The following is a 20,896-nucleotide window of genomic DNA, read 5'->3' as shown; positions in this document are numbered from 1 at the left end:
TACCCAGCATGAAGGAACAGACTGCCAAAAGTCTTGCACCATTTTCACTTATTCTTTGCTAGAATAATCAGAATAATCTGTAGAACCCATTGTGGTTCTGTCAGGGGACACAAGCTCAATATTCATGAAAGAAATAGCCTAAATTCTTCTGTATCTGTGTTATTTCCTTTTCTACTAAACCTAATTTTTATTTAGTACGTTGACATGTTACACTGGAGTTTATTAAAACAAGATGAATCATATAGACTGCAATAAAATGTTAGTAATAAATGGACAATAACCACAACAAAAAATTAATGTCACATTGCACATTACTTGCATTCCATTTTAATACCAACTATCCAGCTGCTGAAAAAAGGGGTAAAAAAGAATTAAAATATCTAAGCACAATGGTGTCAATGGGGATTGCTATGTTAACCTCAGAGAAGCATGTAGGGTCTTTTTACAGCAGTTGCCTGGACATGTCAGCTTAGGTTTGCTAGGAAAGAGTAATATTTACAGGTAAATCAAACACCAAGTGGATCAGAAATGTGCTCTAAGCTATTGAGGAATACAGAAAAAAGAAATCTCCTTATCTTTGCCTAAAGCATCTGGATTCCAATGACATGCTTAAGTGTATTCCATTTACAGGCAGAATGTTCATTCCTCAGATAAAATCAATATTGAGACTATCAATGTGTTAAATACCACTAATGTATGGTAGGAATGTGATATGTGCTGAGTAGTATTAGCAAATTGGTACATAAAATCACTTGTACTGAAGTGTGTTCCTTTCTAAAAACATGTTATATGTCTGAGTAGAGGATCAAACTGTCTGAAGAGGTTTGTCTTACTCTGTATCATCAGAAATGTTCCTAAAAAAAGTACTTAAGTATAACATTTTAAAAAAAGCAATGTGTTGTGAAATGGTTCAGGAAAACAGAATTCTGTGTGATACACCTAAGAACAGGGGATACAAATATACAGCCTGGTCAGCTAGTTGCCCCTAAAACATTAACTAGCTCTATGTCACTAAGTAGGTAACTTCTAAATTTCCCCCAAAACACCTTCACTCTTTTCTCTGATCCCCAAGCTCCTGTAGTTTGACACATTTATTAATCTGACATGGTAATTAGTCACATTATATGTGCATTTGTGTGGATTTTGTGCTGCTTGCCTGGACAGGCTATGAACAGACTGGTAGTAGTGGTCACACTAACATCTGCTATCAAGTCGCATTTGCTGAGATTTGGTATGGAATGAACCTCAGAGATTCCACTGCTAAATCCAAGTTTTTAATAATTAGGCGGACAACACTTGTAAGTCTGAGACAACCTAGACAAAGATACTCAGATCTAATATCTAAACAGAAATGGTATTACTTCAGGCTATAATAATATACAGGGAAGATCAAAATAAATAGTTAAATATCTGTATGGCATTCCACAGCTTTTGTGGAACTTTTTATGTAAAGTTAAAAGGAGATCATTCCTACCTTCAACTTTCAACCTGCTTAGTAATCTTACCTGACAACCTGCCAATTGGCTCCTTAGTCCCGAGTACTGAATCTTGGTGGGAGGTTATATGCTCCCACATACCCAGATGCACTGCATGGCTGCTGTATGTTGATATAAGTTGCTTAGGGGATAGCATAGGTAAAGACAGTCATGTTGTCCTGAAACTCTACAATTTAAGTCATAACAATTGAATTAACCTTACTGTTACAAGTAAATTCACTCCCAAGTTTAACCAAAACTACACCTAGTTTTGCTGAAGGGCCCTATTAGCTGACATAGTCTTGCCCAGTGCTAAAGAGGTTAGTATTTAAAGCATGCATCGTAATTGAAATTCTGAGCTCCAAGCTGTCAATTCCCTTTACATAGATGTCATTTAGTGTGGCCCATTAATCACCACCCTGTATTAGTAAATGAGTGGTGTAAGCTGTATCTACAGAGTTTATCCATTTAATTCTGGTTTAAATGCCAGGAGGTGAGTTAACAAGATAAGACTTGTGACAATACCCTACAGAGATGATCCTTGTTTGACGAATGCAGTTCATGTCTTGACATAATCACATATAAATGACTGGGTATAAAATGCAAATTACACATTTATTTAGGACTCTTTGTTTACATAACATATTAAGTATAGCTACATTACTAATTACTTTATTATACATTGCTAAAAAGGCCATCCTAGGTAAAAGATGCAAAGACCCTATAAATCAATTAAGACAAAAACTGCATTGAACATGCAATGATTGTGTTAGATTTTTTCCATATAATCAACACTACTTTCTGATCGTCATTTAATACAAATTTATATGCTGCTCTTTAGAAAGCCTGCCACTTTTAAATATCTGAAATATCTTACTATATCACATCTAAGTAAATGCAAATCCCTCATCTATTTTTAGTAAGTTTTGGCATTCTGACTCATTATATACAGTTTTCTTATGCAACTATTTTTGATCATCTGTTGCAATGTTTCTTACATTGATATTCTGTTAGTAACAGCAACTCCTGTAGCAGATTGACAATGCTTAGTCCACTTCCGTGCAAATATCAGAAATGTTGTCAGCCGGCTGTGTGAGTTTTTTTACCTATCCATTGGGCTTTCTATCCAAAAGACATGATTTAGGCAACCAAATAGACAACTGGAGATCCTCCCACAGCTGGCTAGCTATGGTGATGACTATTATAAGGCAGTGAATGAGAATTCAGATTACAACAGGAAGTGATGATTCTACACATACTAAAAATTAGACTTCACATAAACGCCTAAAGTGCAACTAAACCTATTTAAAAAAAAACTGTGAGCAGGCAGGTTCAGTATTACATAAAGGAGAAGTGATGTCCCTTCCACTAAACAAACTTGTCCACAATATCCCCTATAATGTACACAAAGGTGCATATGTGCCACTCATTATATGTTCATGGCATAGCTGGCTGCTGGAAATAAATGAGCCATGTCATTTTTCCCTGACCAAACAAAAGAGAGCCTGGCTTTGGAAGAGAGCTGGGAGGTTTACCTAATCATTACAAACAGGCAGGTAGGATTTTTTTATTGCATGTCCCTGCAATAAACAATCTGCCTGCTTCCAATGTTTTTGCATTTAGGGTGAGTTCCACTTTAAGTACACTAATTTCCAATAATCATCTTACATATCTCTAACCATTAACACCACAATGCAGTCCAGAACGTTCTCATTTGCTCTGTAAATACTTAAAGTACAACAACTGTAATGTGACTATGTGACAGAGAGCCTTTCTTTTAAATATTTAGATGTCTGGATTAAACCTAGGAAAATGATCTTTTGCCAGCTGACGGAATGATGCTATCTGCTTGTCTGGTTTGGGTGTAGTTAAGCAGAATGATTTTACTATGCATATGACCAAAGGGGATTTCTATGGTGCTAAACAAACACTTAGAAAACAATGGCCTGTTATTTAAAAGATATATGCCAGCACAAAATGACCTCTTAGTAAATAATCATACAAAACTGTTATGAATGTTAGGGCAAATATTTATAATTTCATACAATTATATTATATTATAAGATAATATATGTAGAAAATATGATTTGTGAGAAGTGTTTAGAAAACCAGAGCAGTTTGCAAGGGTATATCCTCAAAACTACATAAAACATCTTGCACAAGTACAGTTTAACTATGTATTTAAAAGAAATGGGCTGTTTGTTCTGATACAGTATGAAAAAACAAAGAAAGAAGAGACACTCAATTCTCCTTGTCACTAAAGAACTTTTTATTAAAATGTCACAGTTGTATAATATAGCAATTACCTAAATGCATCCACGAGAATTGGCACACTGTGTGTCTATAGTACCAAACTTTGTCTTTCTATTTAAATAGCTGTCCACCTGTCTACTTAGGTTTGTTGCAGGAGCTGATCTTCCAGAACACAACTTCAGATGCATCTTTCCTATTCTATGGCGCATGTTTAAAAAACAAAAGTACTCAGTGTGTTGATCATTTGCTGCCTATTTACTAACACATGCTCATTAGATATTTTGCTAAAATTATTAAGGCCTTTCACCATCTACAGGTCTGCATTTGAATAACACTTTAAATAAAACCAACAATCCACAATGTCTTTCAGTTGATATTTGCAAATACCATATTGGAAAAACCTCTGTTACTTTTTCATATATGAAATAGCAGCAGAACAGCATTTGGTAACCTATAAAACACTGCTAAGGAGAGGAAAACATTTCTATTGAAACATATCTACCAAATACACACAATAAGTCCAAGTGAATATTTAACCTGGATGAATCCTCATTTTTATTTGGCAATATTCATCCTTACAACCAACTGTAGAATGACAGGCCAATGCAGGCATATGGGGAGGCGTATGTGAAGATGATTGAATACATTACAGTCCACGGTTGAAATCACACTACACCTACTGATCTATCACCAGAAACACATGATCAAAAAAAGCTAAGATTTTACTTTGACTCTAAATGGCTCTAAATGACTACAGTTCCTTCAATGTTAGACTAGTGAGAATAGTTTCTAGAAGGCTAGGCACACTATCAGACGTAGGCTGGTCAAATAATACAGTCAATGTAATAAAACCTGCAATCTCTGTAATGACATGGCCATTACTCTCAATACCAATCTCTGTTCTAGCAATTTTGAGGGTATTTACCTTTGGTGACTTTGTTGGACATAAACAAACCTCACTGCAGCATACAAGAGTGCATTTTACATGTACAGGTGGTTAACATATTTCCTCCAGCTACATTGATCTCAATCACTTTCCCTGTTAATCTATTTACTTGTCAACTCTGCAGGCCTTAGGGATGAGATAAGAAGATGGAGAGATCACACAAGGGTAAAACACAAAAACATTGACCCCTCCTCTAAAAGTTCATACAAATGTACAACTAGCTGTGGCAATTCCAGACCTCATAATTCAATAAATTATCCGTGGAACACTGTGTTTTTGCACAATGTTTACATGGCACAATTCTAAAGGAGAATATAACTGGAATAAAAAATGTTCTTGTAATGCAGATAAGGCTGAGATGTTTTCTTGGTCAGTTGAAGGGTCTTTATTAAACTCAATACAGAACAGTAAAACTATCCACAGCTGTAGATATTAAATGTATTTCAATTCTCAGTTTGCTACATTGGCAACAAATAAGGTTTTGGAATTAAAATGTACATATTCCTTCTTGCAAATTATCACCTGACAATATAAATTCACCTTCTACATTTATTCCAGTTTAAGATACCATAGAGTATGTGGAAAAGCTTCCTACGTGGTTCTACATTTAGTTCCTCCAGAATTATTAGTTAGATGACAGAGACTACTATATTGTTTTTGAAGCTACTGGCTCAAGGGCTGTTTGCTGGATCACCTAGGTTCGCTGATGTAATGTATCTTCTTCAGCCTTGGAGAGATTTAATAAATCAGGCATAATATATCAGATTTTTGTGTATTTTTCTTATACAACTGTTTATAATTTTTCATCTTAAAGATTTTGCAGTCAAAGCATGTCCTCTGTACTTATCACGTTTTTAATCATGTTTACATTTTTTCCTAATCAGACTGCACATCAAGAACCACTTCACTTTTTTTTTTCTTTAAATACTGTTTTAAACTATGCAGTGGACTGTTCATGTAATAGACCACCCAGGAGGTTGAAACATTTCCTTTGTTTACATTTTAAAAAACACAATTGTGGACCAATTATGTGCAACCACTGTCTTTACTTAGACACTTGCCAAAGCTATATGCAATGCTTTTAAGTAATTAAAATTCGTGGAACAAATGCTTCACCAAGCAAAGTTACACAGTCCATCTGTACACAGACAGTGAGCATTTCAACAATACCTGACAAAGTAACTTAAAACAAAAAGTAAAATGCGTAAGCCAACTTTTTAATCAGTCTAACTTTTAATGTGGTTACTTTTATTTTGTAATCTTCTACAGTTCCTAAAAAAAGTTCATAAGGTTTTGGTATAGTAACACTATATCTAGCGTGCCAACCTTTAAAGTAATATGGCGAGTACTATTTATGATTTTTAAGGACAAAGGGGTTTAATGTAACTGTTCAACCATGAAACTTTAGTGGTTGGTGAACATAGGCATTAGTGTCAGTTAACACATACCTAATCCTAGCTGAGCTGTTGACATACTGCTACTCTGGGTTACTGCAAAATGGCACCGGTAGGAGCATTATACCTGACAAAATGTTTTGAAACATACAGTGTATATGTTTTGATAAGACTGACAATGTAGTGAAAGAATATGCTATCTATCTATCTATCTATCTATCTATCTATCTATCTATCCTTTTTTCTGTCTATTCATTTCCAAATTACCTACTTTTATATATATATATATATAAAAGTAGCTAATTTTCTTGCTGCTCTTAGGCTACTTGTGTTGCATTTATCTTGAAACCAAACCAATAATTTCCTCCTCACACAATAATAGTGGTAATGAGGATAATGAGGACTTTTGTAACATGAAACAAATTCCTTTCATTTTTTTTGTCCATGGAATTGTAAATCTTTAAGCTCAAAATGGTAAAGAGCCATTTACCATTAATAAGATTAGGATGGGGGAGGGGGTAAGGCAGTGAATCTTTTTTGGAAGTACAATATCTACAATTGTACAGACAGCAACTCAGAGAAAACTTTCTGTTTTGGTTTCTTTAATTTTGATCATTAAAGACATTTCAAGTAATAAACCTACTCATACAAAGTTTAGAACATTGCTGGTGATTTGTGAATGTAATTGAAAAAAAAAATCTTTTAGGTTTAAAGAAAGAAGAGGAATAAATAATGACCCTGCAAATATGAAAAAATGAATATGGTTATCAGTTTGCCTGCTTTGCACGCTGCAGGTGGACTCTGATTCTCAGATGAATTGTAAAAACAGACTAAATCTTTGTGACATTCCCACAAAGGGGATACCAGCAGCTTTTTGTTCAATGTCAACACTCCTAAAGCCAGTTGAAACAGCAATGCCAAGGCCTAAATATGCGAGGGTGGATCAGTCCAGGTTATGTGCAGCAGCTGCAGGAGCTCTTATTTGAACTCAAGCTGCCCTTTACAATTGTTTGTCAATCATAAAAAATAAAGATAATATTAATTCACTTGCCACGCTGCCTTTCCTAATTTGATCCATCAACAAATTTACAAGAATTGGACACAGAACAGATGTTCCAGATATCTCTTTACTGAGTAGATTTTCCTTTTTGGCTGGCATGCCAACTGGGGTTTGAAAAATAAAAAATATTGCAACTATAAAAAAAAAACTTTTGTATGAGAAAATATCAATTCATGCGAAAAAGCTTCAAATTTAACCAAATGGATAATTTCTAAAAGTTTACTTATTTATTTATTTGCTGCAATGGGAAACTTGCCATCTTTTTTGCCACTCAGTATGAAGAAACAATAAGTATTGTAAAACCACCCATAGGATGGGAAGAACTCACTTGCAATAAATGTTTACGTGGGTAAGAATTATATAAAACCCCCACTCAATAATTTTGAGTTTAGAGGGGTGTGATAAGAGGGGTATGCTAAAATGACCTACCACATGACTGATAAAGTGTACAGAATCGAGAGAATGTCAATTGGTCTTGTTGGAAATCTGCCAGGTTTTTTGGGGATCTTGGATTCCATTTTTTAAGCTTTCACACATATGCCTATTTGCATCAGTTGTGTTGTGTGGTAGTACAACTAATTGATTTTTTGGTCAACAGTCAATATTTATATAACACAAGTCGATAGAATTAAACAATGATCAAACTAAACTTGTTTTGAGTCTGATTAGCCTTGGTCATTTTCTTATGTTAGTCTGACAATTGTGACAACAATAATTTATTTCCAGATGTTTCCATACAGAGAACAAATCTGGCACACTACATTATTCTAATGTTTTTCTGAAATCTTCTGAAATCTGAAAACACATACAGAGGAGAATTAAAAATTGTGATTTTCAGAATTTGCCTACCTCACAATGTACACTTAAGTACACTTATGTACTTATGTACCTATGTGCATCTCTGCTCCCCAATCCAATAGGGATTCTGCGGCAGTTCATATGAAGTTGTCCACAGGAAGGGTCCCTAAATCAGTATTATATCTGCCTCTAACAACCTGATCAAACAGTAAAGATAACTGCTCTTAGTATTAAAAACAGCTGGACTTAAACATGTGTTCACCAGCATGACAGCTACAAAGAGGCTGACATAAGCCGATGTCTTGCAGGCCTTGTGTTAGGTCAGCAGACCCGCAGCTGCTCTCCATCTTGCACAGATGCATGATGTTACTGTACTCATGTTTCTCCAGATGTGCTTTATGAAACAAGGGAAGAGATAAGAGTAAGATGCAAATGTTTCCGTCCAACATGGAAAGAAAAAAAAAAGGCTTACCCGGGCCCCTTTCTCTGGGAAGCATTTGCAGCCCCCGCTGCAATCTCGTCCTGCACATGGCCCCTGATAGTTCTTCTTACCTCCCTGTGAAAAGGAAACATAAATATGAGATCATTTATGGCTCCCACAAACCTTGAATAAATAGATTACCAGCTACATTAATAACTGTTTCTCTTCATTCTGACAGTGATGTCCTGAACTGTAATCACCCCTGACAAGTGTTTAGTAACATATGACATAAGGACATATATATACTTTAGCCTTCCAAGCTGTGTTTTGTTGAATGTTTACTCCTCTTTAATGTATATACAGACGTGTGACATTTGTAGACAGTCCACTAGGAGTGGATACAAGTACAATTTTTCTACAGCTGGCCTGGGAGTGAAGAGTATAAAACTGGAGTAAAAGAGTGAATAATGCACCATATAAGGCTGCCTTTTGCCTCATTTTACCAGGTGTCTCATGTAATCTTTATAAAATGTTTTATATATTCATTCAGCAACACTCCCACAAGCAGCGGGAGGTCCTGGCATCTTTTATTTTTATCAATTTCACAACTGGAATTTGGTACCACAGGTCTACAGACCAAGTCACTTATGCAACAGAAAATAGTTCGTTAAGGTTCAACTCATATATGAATACTAAATTTACTAAAATGATGGGGCTCATCATGGTATAATAAAGATATTCACAACCCACCTAACTTCTTTAAAAAAAACATTCTTTATTTATTTAAAACAGGGTTCTTGAATAACAGATACCATAACACATTGGGACTGATTTATTAAAACTCTCTAGAGAGGATACATTGGTGAAGCTGGGTGATCCAGAAAACTCGGAATGGATTTCTTAAAAGTAATTCGCTATTAGTTAGAAAATGTTTTCAATCCTGGATCCACTGATGAAAGTGTATCCTATCCAGTCTTGGGGAGCTTTATTTAATCAGGTCCATTGGGTCAATATCATTACAAAAGTACAAAATCTTACATGGCAAGTGTCAGAAAGCAGACACAATAAACTTAACCATTCTGAATCCTGGCATGCTTATAGGTATAAAAGACATATAGGGAAATAACTACACACAGGTCATGGCTTTAAATATCCCTTATACTTTGGCAATTCCTGAAATGATTTCCAACAAAACTAGGTCAAATGGAACTTCCCATCTTTTACCCACCTAACTTTTATTAATAGCAGTTACAGAACACAAACAGGTATGAATATATGAAGCCAGTTTAAATACCTCTAGCCATACGTATTATTTATTTACAATCAAAGTTTTTTTATTTAGTTTTGGACAGAAGGAAATGGTCACCATAAAAGAAAATGAAGGGAGATTTCCCACACGTTTAAATATTATGTGGGAGGAGGCCACATTTTTAGAGGGATACACTTCTTAGTAATGCTTGGGTCTGCTTCAGATGGGATTTGTGCACATGAAAGGTTTCATTTACAAACTTTATTATACAGTGTGTTGCATGTTGTTTTTTATTATATAATAATAATAAATAATGTTATGCTAAAGCCTTTTTGACCGATGTAGTCTATGCACACAATAAAGCCTACCAGCACAAGATGGGTTTACTGGTTACATAATCATTCTCTGGGTACAAGAGAATTTATTTCATTTATTCCTAGTTCAGTACTGAACTAGGAATAATTTAATAGTGTCAGTAACAAAACTATCTTCAGTATGTAGTTTGAAAAACCAACAAAAAGTTTGTTGCTAATCTAATTTTGCTGTCCAAATTAATTTTAATTGGATGGGATGGTCATGTATCTATAAATGCTTATAACATAAAGGCTGTAATGGTTTGACAGAACAAGAATGGAAGCTCCTTTGTCCTGTCATGTCTTGCTGGCTCTGTGCCTTTAGGCGCCTCAGATTTTTAACCAGCTTTAGGATGATGTATTGCACACATTCTTTTATTTTTTTTCCTTAAGGGAAAAAATTGACATTTTATTATAGAAAGGAATAGATACTTATTCGTTATCTCAACTACACAGACAATCCACTAATATTAATAGCACTAGTATTCTTCAGGCTGGGTAATTAACTGCAGTGAAAGAAGTAGTAAGATTCCCAGTGCAAGAACATATAAGGGAATAGAGTGCATATAAGGTGGGGGTTAGATGGGATTACAAAGTTAATGACACTAGTTGAAAATGTCAAATTATTTTTCTCTCCTCTGTACTAAACTTTATTGAAATGGTAAATAGTACCTACAATGTGTTTTATGACCATTGTAATTGGTCCATATAAATAAGATGATGCAAGTAACAATTTTTTGGTCAAATATTGGACACCAGGAAACCAAGGAATTTTTCTTGACATTAGAGTACCAAGGTATGTGTATAGCTAACTATTTGGATAAATGTACCCCTTTAGACACCAGGAATTTAAAACTCTGTAAGTTAAAGGTCATGGGAGAATTGGGCATTGTATATAACAGAGATTCTTTTTTTCCATATTGTAAAGCAAACAAACCTGTCATATATAGCATTCTCATAAAATGACAAAGCATATATAAACATTTTCAGACAGACAAAAAAAGAGAAACATGCCTTAACATTTTTAAAGAATCCTATATTTTCACTATGAAATGTCTGACATACTAGATGAAAAGCTGTGAATACTGCAAATATTCTGCTAAAAGTGTTCTTTTTGGTAAATATTTGTACATCAGTCTTGGTGTTCAAACCAGAAATCCATTTATAAATGTATAGGAATGCTATTCTATTTTGACTTGGCCTGTTCTGACATGACTTGAATGGTATATTTCTGTACCGCAGAAACATAATGATCTAATATACTTCAATAGGAAAGTTCAGACTTGCCAGCCAGTAGGTTCACTAACTGTTCACATGTATATAATAAGATTAGTGGTAATGCCTAGTACACATTCAAAGCCTGCTATATCTTTAAGGCAACTTGTCTTTCTTCTTACAATAGGGTGTGAAGTTTTGTAGAAACATCTAAGTTTGCTCTTATTGTATGTGTTTTGAGGTTTTATAAATGTATAGGAAAACTATATTACATTTTTTTTTTGCTAAATGTAAGCAAACTGCCACAGATAAACTGCAAACTCTTGTGGGAAGTCTTTCAGGAACTGTGAATGCTGTTATAGATGCAAAGAAATGGATAGGGGTAGGATGGATATTAATGCCCATGGTTTTTGAACGAAATGTTCAACAAACTCATATAAACTTGATGGCCAGATGGCAATAATCCTTGCTCATTTAGTATTCTGTATTACTGGTGAAAACGGAAGCAGTAGCATATTTACATGTTTAAGAAAATGTATGTATCATATGAATAATGATCTTCAAATAATGGTCTTCAAAATACAATTTTTTTACTTCTACTTTACTTTTAGGTACATATGAAATCTGGCAATATTTGTAGCTAATAATATGATATTTGCAGATGTACCCATTGCAGATGTACCCATTGCATATGTGTGTAAACACTTCTTGTTTAAAAGAAGATTCTTTAAAGGAAAGCACACTACACTGGAAAAAATGTGTGGAAAAAAAAAACATTTTTGAAAGTAGATGTCTGATTTGGTTTTTTCCACACTTGCACTTAATTACTAAATAATCCCCAGTGATTGGTAAACAATGAATTACAACAATGCTGAACAAAACAGATGGTGTCATCAAAATCGTTATGAGAAGTCCAACTTGTTTTCAAGGAAAGATCATCAATAAATGCTAACTGGCCAACAATAATCTAAAGTGTAAAACACAACTCAAGATAATTAGGATACAATAAAAGACAAGACCCCATATCTGTAAAATGCACAATATATTCCTTTTAAGGTAGACAAGCTTGGGTTTGAAGGTAAGGGAAAAGCAAAGAAAAATGAAGAAGTAAATATTTATAGTTTAAACGAAGGCCAACAAAAAAAAAGTTCCCTTCTACAAACAATGAACTTTCACAGATGTTCACAGGACAGTCCAAAAACAAGCAGATCTGAATGATGAAGCCAATGTGTCATCAAAAGGCTCCCCTTACACTACACAGTGCTTTCTGCACACTGACAATCAACAAGTTCAGTTGCTGACACAAGCTATTAAGTCTCAAAAGTATTGTCCACTCCAATCATTTTGATGTGATGTTCATCTCAAAGATTCAATCTATCAATAAGAGATGTTCTTTTCATTAGAGGATTTCCTTTTAAAAATGTAAGTTTGTAAGTTTTGAAATTCAAAAAAGGGAAAAGGTATGTAAAAGCAAGCTACTTCCTCCCTGCTCTGCCCATGAACGTAGACACCTTTCTATATGGCACCTTTCCACTTAGTAGAAGACAATGGGCCTGGTTTATTAAAGATCTCAAAGGCCGGAGAGAATACAGTTTCATTAGTGAAGCTATGTGATCCAGCAAACCTGAAATGGATTTCTTATAAATCATTTGGTATTTGCCAGCAAATATTTTGAATCCTGGCCCAGATCTAATATAGGTTTGCTATATTACCCAGCTTCACTTATGAAAGTGTATTCTCTCCAGCCTTGGAGAGCCTTAATAAATCAGGCCCAGTGTTTTAATCCCTTTAGTTCTCCAGAATGCTTTGAAAAGTCCGATACTGACCACAGACCCAGCCATAAAAATTAACAGCTGTTTGCACAACTAAGACAACCAATATTTTCAATGGCTGGGTACAGCACATATACAACTTTAACAGGAGGCAAGGACATTATAAGCACAAAAAATCAGCCAGTGGTAGCTGTTTGGGCAAGACACCATGTCTTGCATAAACACTTTGTTCATACTTAGCAAGTACAGACAAAGCGTTTGAGCATAGCATGGTGTGGGACACTTCATTTTTTCATTAAAACACAGCTGCTTTTTTAAAAAGAAAGTTGTCAGAATATAACTATAGGTTATAGTCCTCTTGTCTAAAAACTTCATCCTTGTTTTTACTACTTGGCAAGTAGCTTAGCAAACAGCTGTACCTATATTGGATTGGCAAAGAATTGTTTCTGGCTAGTATAAAATCTGTTCAAGGATAAGGATGACAGACTCAAGACAAAAACAAGTCAGCAAAGGCAGCTCTCATATTTTCTGAAAGCAGGATTGCTTTAAGACCAGATGCAAGTTTTTCCAAGCTTCCACAAAATTACACTTTAGTACTAAAATAGCCAAAACAGAAATAGTAAACTTGATATGGTTCCTATTAGGTCTAATCAAATCACATGTTCAGTCTATAATGTTTTACAAAATGCTGCTCCAGAGGACTTGGCAAAGAATGAACAAGGTGCAGCTATTAACCTTTAGGGGGCTGCCTTTCAGTGTAAAATATTTTATGTGGAGTTTAATGGAATACATATGTACAATTCAGTACTAACAGTAAAAGATGAGATTCCCTCTGTAGCGGTAATTTTCAGTGTGGGTTTTTGTTTGTGTTGTGCTGTTTTTAAAACAAAAGCATATGCCAAACAACCTATTACTCTGAGTTAAAGAAGAAATAACTGATCCAAAAGATATCATGTCTGTAACTTTGTTTATGGTTTAGGAAAATCTGAAACATATGTGAATGCTTGGTTTTGGTTACTGGTCAATTTACAGGATATATCAGTCCTTATATCAAGAGCACCCACCTCAGCAGTTATCCTTATGTTAGGTAAACACAGGGTAATCACCAGGGGCAGGGTCCCTTTTAATTATTGGAAGTGCAGCTTCTAAAACCTATATTGCTTCTTTTATAAGCTCTGATGTTTTGAAAAACAAACAAAAGCTCCTCCCACCTCCTAGATTGTAAGCTCTGGGGCAGGGTCTTCGCCTCCTGGGTTACAATGATGGCGAAATAAAAATCCTGTTTATTATTAGTAATAATTATAATAATAATATCTTGTATGCAAAACAATCCCATTTACTCCCAACCCAAAAACCTAACCCTAACCCTAACAGCTAAGAAGAAATTTTATAGTTCCCGACTTCAACACTATCCTAACCCTGAACTAATTCCTATAACTAAATAAACCTCTTTTGTGTGATATAACCACCATGCTCTGGAGACTGAGGAAGAACTCAAAAAATCTCTACTATCTGAACTCTGTTGCAGTATGCCGCAATGGTGTGCATCCATTCAGTTGAGATACCTAGTGGGACATCATGTCTTCTGAGATTGCCACATTGACAAGAAAGGCAAGGAGTTACACATTCACACATCTCTTAAGGTGAGAGTAGAAAGATTTAAAGGTAGGTCTCCATTCTTGTGGGCCAAAAGACAACATCATGGGTACTGTACATATTCACATAGCACCCAAACTTTTATTATTTAAATTATGTTTAGCATACGAGTTCCTTTTCTAATTCACCTTCCTTCATTTTTATTTTCTGCTCATTTGGCAGATGACTAAGCCACCCAATAATGTTTACAGAAAACGGGATAAGCTCTAACACTGCCAGGACTGTTTACAATTGTTACCTTAACTTCCAAATACTGTTGCTGCAGCTGCTCAAGCACCCATGCAGTGTTATAACTTGTCTGAACCCCTGCCAGGTAGTAGATAGTCAGTTAGAGGCCACATGATAAAAAAAAAAATAATTGAAGACTACTAATACACATAATAACCAAAACAGCTACCAAATGCTGTTATGTATTGTTAATATTATTTTTGCAACAATCTTCACAAAAGTGGTCTTTTAGGCAAAACATATAACTAACATACTGTACAGAAACAGTATTCCTAACTCATAAAAAGGCATCACTGAGTAATATGTCCTTGTTAATATTTACTCTTTAAATTACAAAGTTTACTTGTATGAAGTAAATGTAATTTTATAACCACCTTCAATACAACACTTAAACCTATAATATAAACAAAGGATTAGATGAAAGAATGTTAATTACTTGTTTATACAGCAACCCAAAATATGGGTTTTCTGTATATGAATGTAGCTCTTTAACTCTTTCTGCAAACTATATACCATATCAGCATACGTTTTGCAGTATGGTTTATTAATTTTTTTAACTGAGTATTTTTTTCCTTTAATTATTATTATGGAACTATGACACTGCCACTATATGTCAACTTAGACATACATTGGCAGTTTTGTATTATTCCTGATGTAAGTATCGCTGTGTTTACACTACAGCGCTACGTCCCATTGCCAGCTCTGGGATAGTTCTATGGTCTTGTGAATGAACACATACTGAGAGAGGGAAGAAACTGACACCTTTTGGCTGGCAAACAAGTATCACAGGGGAAGTTGCTAAACTAATACTTCCAGAGCCTGCCTATCAGTGAATGCCATTACCTCCTGATTAAATTCAGTCTGTGTTGTAGCAATATTGATCCACAAAACCTTGTATCTTTGGATTATGATTTAAAAAAATAACAACTATGAGAACTGGCTTGTCTTCAGATGTCAAAGTTCAATTGTACTAACTCATAGCAGCTGGTTAGGAGGCCCAAAAATAAACCAAGCGCTGCCAGTTACCGAGGAGGGCATAAGCATTTTACTATTTATGTTGTGTAAACTAGAAGGTTTAAGTGTTTGGACATTAGGAGAAGCTGGGAAGCAGCCTAAGCTCCTTTAAAAAATTACATTTAAAAATAAAAAAAATCAGAGATTAAAGTACAGACTATTCCATTGTTCTGCACTGGCAACTGGATCAACACTAATATATATAGTGATGGTGGTACTTTAGCATTCCTATGTAGCAGCAATATAGGACCATGTGGCCCAGTATGAAACAATAAATACTATTATAGCTATATAATTATTACTATGACTCTGGTGTTTTACAAAAAGCAAATGCATATCCTTCATAAGAATATAGAAAAAGAAGCAAAATAAATTACCAGATTCTTCTCATTGTCTCATTTACTGTGTGTGGCCGTAAAGATAGTGCCAGTGCATTCTAAAAGAAACTGGAAGGATGCCACCAATGAGGGTGCTAAATTAGATATGTATGCTGTCATAATCATACAGCATCTACCCACCTGTTATTTGCTTAAAGCGAACCTTTAACTAACTTTAAAAATCTGTATTCCTGACATGTTGCTAAACATGAAAAAAAATAATGAAAAGCCTGTAGTCTTTTGGCTTTAATTGCTTTGATGATTTTGTTTTAGCTGAGATGATGTTATCATTATGCTGCAGTAAAGGGAAAGCATTTCCTTAGTCTCCTTCCCCAGTGATCAGGCTTGGTAACTGTAACATTTTTAGCAAGTCACAATGTGAGAGGCTGATCTAAGACATTGGGAAACACAGGCAAGGTCTGCCTGAGCATCAGGACTATGTACACACTTCAGATGATTCTTGGCGGATACATTTGGTCAGACTCATCTGTGCTGAGAACCTGACATACGTACAGGGGTTGCCCTGCTGACAGATCCATTAACGACTGATGATGAACAACAATACTATACAAGTGAAGGAAGGGGAGCCCAGCGGGGTGTTGCTCAATCGTTCTACCCCCCTCCCCCCCACTATCTATAGAACAGAATGGTACGGTGTGTGCAGCGCTTGTCCATTTACTGTCACTCGTTTGTTGCTGGAAACGATCATGCAAGATCAGTTCCAGCAACAGTAATTGAACGTGGGTACGCTCCCCAAGTCTCCATCCAATTCCAGGAAGCAGATGGTGATTCTTATCACGTGATTGTTGATGATGCCTGAACAAAGATGATAGAACACCAGTTGAAGGTATTTTCAGTGGGAGTACTGAGGAATGCTCTAATCTGTGGTAATAAATACCTGTACATTTAACACTTACACATCACATAGCATTCATTCACTAGTATATTTGGAGTTAGGTCCACTTAAAACGTCAACAGTTTTGCTTGGGAAACCATATTACATACACAGCAAGTATTAAAGTAATACATTTAGGAAAAGCACGGGAAGGCAACAATTGTGTCAAGAATTCAAATAGTTGCAAAAGTTGTGTACTGGCGAACTACCTATTGCTTAAAAAATCAAGAAGGGTAGAAAAAAATCTGCATGAAATACCTTTTACAAGCAGTCCCAATAATGTGTGTTTAAGTCACGTTAGTCTTAAAGAATAAATATAAATAACCATTACCCACACCTCATCAACATTAATATTATTAATATTATAAATAAACTGGATTTATATGACTGGCAGACATAGACAGTGACACAGGAGAGGACCCTGCCCCGAAGAGCTTACAATCTATGAGGTGGGGGAAGTAACACACAATAGGTGGGGAGATATGGAATGGCGGGTGAGTAGTGAGGGTTTAAGAGACAGAAGAAGACGAGAAGGCAAGTTTAAAAAAAAGGGTTTTGAGTGCTCTTTTAAATGAGCAGATAGTAGAAGCAAGCCAAATAGGACGAGGACATCTTGGAGCCGTGCGTGTGATGAGGTTGTGGGCCTGATTTAATAAAGCTTTCCAAGGCTGGAGAGGATACAGTTTCTAAAGTGAAGCTGGGTGATCCACCAAACATGGAATGGATTTCCTAAAAGTAATTTGATATTTGTTAGCAAATGTTTTAAATCCTGGGCCAGACCCATTCCAGGTTTGCTGGATCACTCACCTTCACTTTAGAAATTGTTGCCTCTCCAGCCTTGGAGACTTTAATAAATCAGGCCCTATGAGTGAGGAAGTCATTAGTAGGTAATTGGGGGAGCAGAGAGAGCGGCTAGGGAAGTATTTTTTTATCAGGTCAGAAGGGTAAGTGGGACAAGAACTATAGAGGGATTTGAAGGCAAAGCACAGGAGCTTGAATTTGATTCTCAGGTGAAATGGAAGCCAGTGTAGAGAACTACAAAGAGATGCAGCAGAAGAGGAGCGGTGGGATGGATGGATGAGTCTGGCTGCAGCATTCATAATAGTATGTAGAGATTGTAGATCGCTAATAAAATTGATTACCTTTATTTTAGACACCATTTTTGTGTTAACATGCATTACAATGCAGGCAGAACATGGTTTATAGGAAGGGCTAGCAGGCTATTATACACAGCTTCCTTAAAAATCACAGCACCTTGCACACTGTCCTAGATAACACCACATATGTCACTAAGCCTTAATGTTTGAAATATCCAGGCTATCAGCAAGGAAATATGGTGGGATCTTTTTGAATTGCTGCAGCTTTGTGAGAAGCGTACGGTAAAATCTGTGTAAGCATTTCAGTATAGCAGAGCAGCCTGTACAACTGAGAAAGACTAAAGGTAGGTCTGGAGTTAGTTTTTAAATACAGCATATCCTTTTAAAACATTGCTATAAAAAAACTGTGTATTGTTATTATTAATATTAATAATCATACTAATAACAATATTAATAATAATAATACTAATAATAATAATTCTCTTCAACTGTGCAAACTGGTAAAAAAAAAAAAACCCTCCTAATTTTAAAATGACCGCGTTATCAACATTAAGCAAGGTTGCTAGCACCAACACAGCTACACTCACAAACATTTTATTAGCAATGTGGTGCCACTGGGCTATTTATGAATGTGCACTGCATATAAGCAACTGGCCAGCTATATTATATTTCAGTCTTGGAATGGTGTGTGTGGCAAATACAGAACAATACTGAGCAGAGTGATCTGTGCAGCCACAGAATAAACAGCCTTATAGTTAATAAACAAAACCTGCAACTGATCTGAGTTTTGCTACATGTGTATCTAACCATAGAACATTCCTCACTTTACCAAAAGATTTATTAAAGTAATATGCTGAGAAATTTTACTTCCCCACACCTCTTACATTGTAAGCTCTTCTGAGCAGGGTCCTCTCCTCCTGTGTCACTCACTGTCTGTATCTGTTGGTCACTTGCAACCCCTATTTAATGTACAGCACTGCATATTATGTTGTCAATAAATAAATCCTGTTTATTATTAATAATAATAATAATAATAATAATAGTAATAATAATAATAATAATTAAATAAAAAATTGATGCAGTACTTCAATACAGGCACATATCCCTCTGGTATATATATTGATCTCAGGTCTAAGATTTAGATCTACTTTTTTATTTAAGCACACAAGTGCCACCTTTGATATCTATTCATCTGACTTATTTTGGTAATTTTATTGTGCTTGTGTGCACTAAAATCACAAAACAGCACATAACAGTGATAATCTCTCATTATTACTCATGATCTGTTACTGAGATGTAAAACAGCATTTCACAATGCCAGCCACCACTGTGATCTTGCTGGAGAAAATTAAAGATCATTTCTATATGACTTACTAAACAAGTGATTTGGTATAAGGATATGTTTAGGTGGTTATTTCTTTACACAAACACGTAGGCTTATTGATGTAGGTTTATATTTGTTTTATGAAAAATTATTTATTTTTTTGCCAGCGAGCCTCCTTTTTATGTAGAGTAGTGTGGGTCGCCTGAAATTTTCTGCTGTAGTCATTATCATTCATCATCAAGCCCAACGTTACCAGTTCCAACTAAAGTGTATGCTGTGTGTTGTGGCAGTTAAGACTTGAATATATGTCTAGTTAGTATAAAGAAACTGATCTATAAACCTAAATTACAATCCAGTTAGTGAAAGAAGCTTATTAGAATTGCTGTACAAAACAGAGCACTAATGAAGCACAGCTACTGTGAACTTTCTTTGCCTGCTGCTATATGTAGATTCAACTTTTGTGCTGTTAGTCCATATAAACAGCAGAATGCTACATATGACATAGCCTTGGGAAAATGGTGTCATTTTCATGCTTACATGGAAAAGGAAAATGTCACATCACTTTCTAGAAACAGTGAACCACAGATGGTCCTGTCTTAACTTTGGGGAGCAATTATTCCACATTAATTGCTATCATCTCTGCGGATAAGCAATTTTATAATGACTCAATGCTGTAAGCATCCTAACAGATTTACTTATTTATGTTTATTCAAGTAACCCCAGTCATTACACAAGCTGCCAACAATTTCAAGTGGTTATTAGCGTTGATGCGTAAAACTAAATTAGTGTACCAGTGGAAAAGATATTTTGAATATGGAATGCCAAAACATGTTTGGTACAGGGAACACTGATAGACAGATGTGTTGGTTTTATGATATAAAGCATGTTTGGTATAATGACAGTAAAACCATCACATCAACCTATGTGAATCTTCCTTTAATGATTTATCTTTGTTTAACTACATTTTAAACAAGAAATATGTGAAGAACAACCTTGTAGAATTAGCACACCAAGTCCACTACTTCAATAAAATGTGTGGAGACAGCATTGAGTATACTCTAAATATATGCTGCCTTATTGCCTAGATCTAACTATGAAAGAATGTGTTTGCATTTGCATGGTTGCATTTCTGTTTATATTCTATCAGTTGTTTTAGTGTTCTTCTAACACTATGCTACCAATGTACATGTATTAGAGATGTGATTATCCAAAAGCCATAACTTTTTGCATGGTCTTTCAAACCATCATTGCATTGTCTTCTATACAACATGGGGTGTTAGCACATGTCTAAACCTCCCATACTTATCAGATTTAGATATCTCCATGTATGACCAAATCTTTTATAGATCAGGCCATTCCAGCCATAGGG

General features: G+C 35.3%; 1 protein-coding gene across 4 annotated transcripts in view; it reads right to left on the bottom strand.

Moving 5' to 3' along the window:
• COL4A6 (collagen type IV alpha 6 chain) overlaps positions 1 to 20,896 on the bottom strand; it is a 131,283-nt gene that overhangs the window by 65,781 nt on the left and 44,606 nt on the right. For all 4 annotated transcript variants that reach the window (XM_072431646.1, XM_072431648.1, XM_072431649.1 and 1 more), the window contains one exon: positions 8,399 to 8,482. In XM_072431646.1, coding sequence (XP_072287747.1) covers positions 8,399 to 8,482 — 84 coding nt within the window. The remainder of the gene's footprint in view (positions 1 to 8,398; positions 8,483 to 20,896) is intronic.

This window comes from Pyxicephalus adspersus, chromosome Z, assembly GCF_032062135.1.
Source record: "Pyxicephalus adspersus chromosome Z, UCB_Pads_2.0, whole genome shotgun sequence".
Classification (NCBI taxonomy): domain Eukaryota; kingdom Metazoa; phylum Chordata; class Amphibia; order Anura; family Pyxicephalidae; genus Pyxicephalus; species Pyxicephalus adspersus.
The sequence above is the reverse complement of the archived record's forward strand: the minus strand, read 5'-3'. Positions and strand labels throughout refer to the sequence as shown.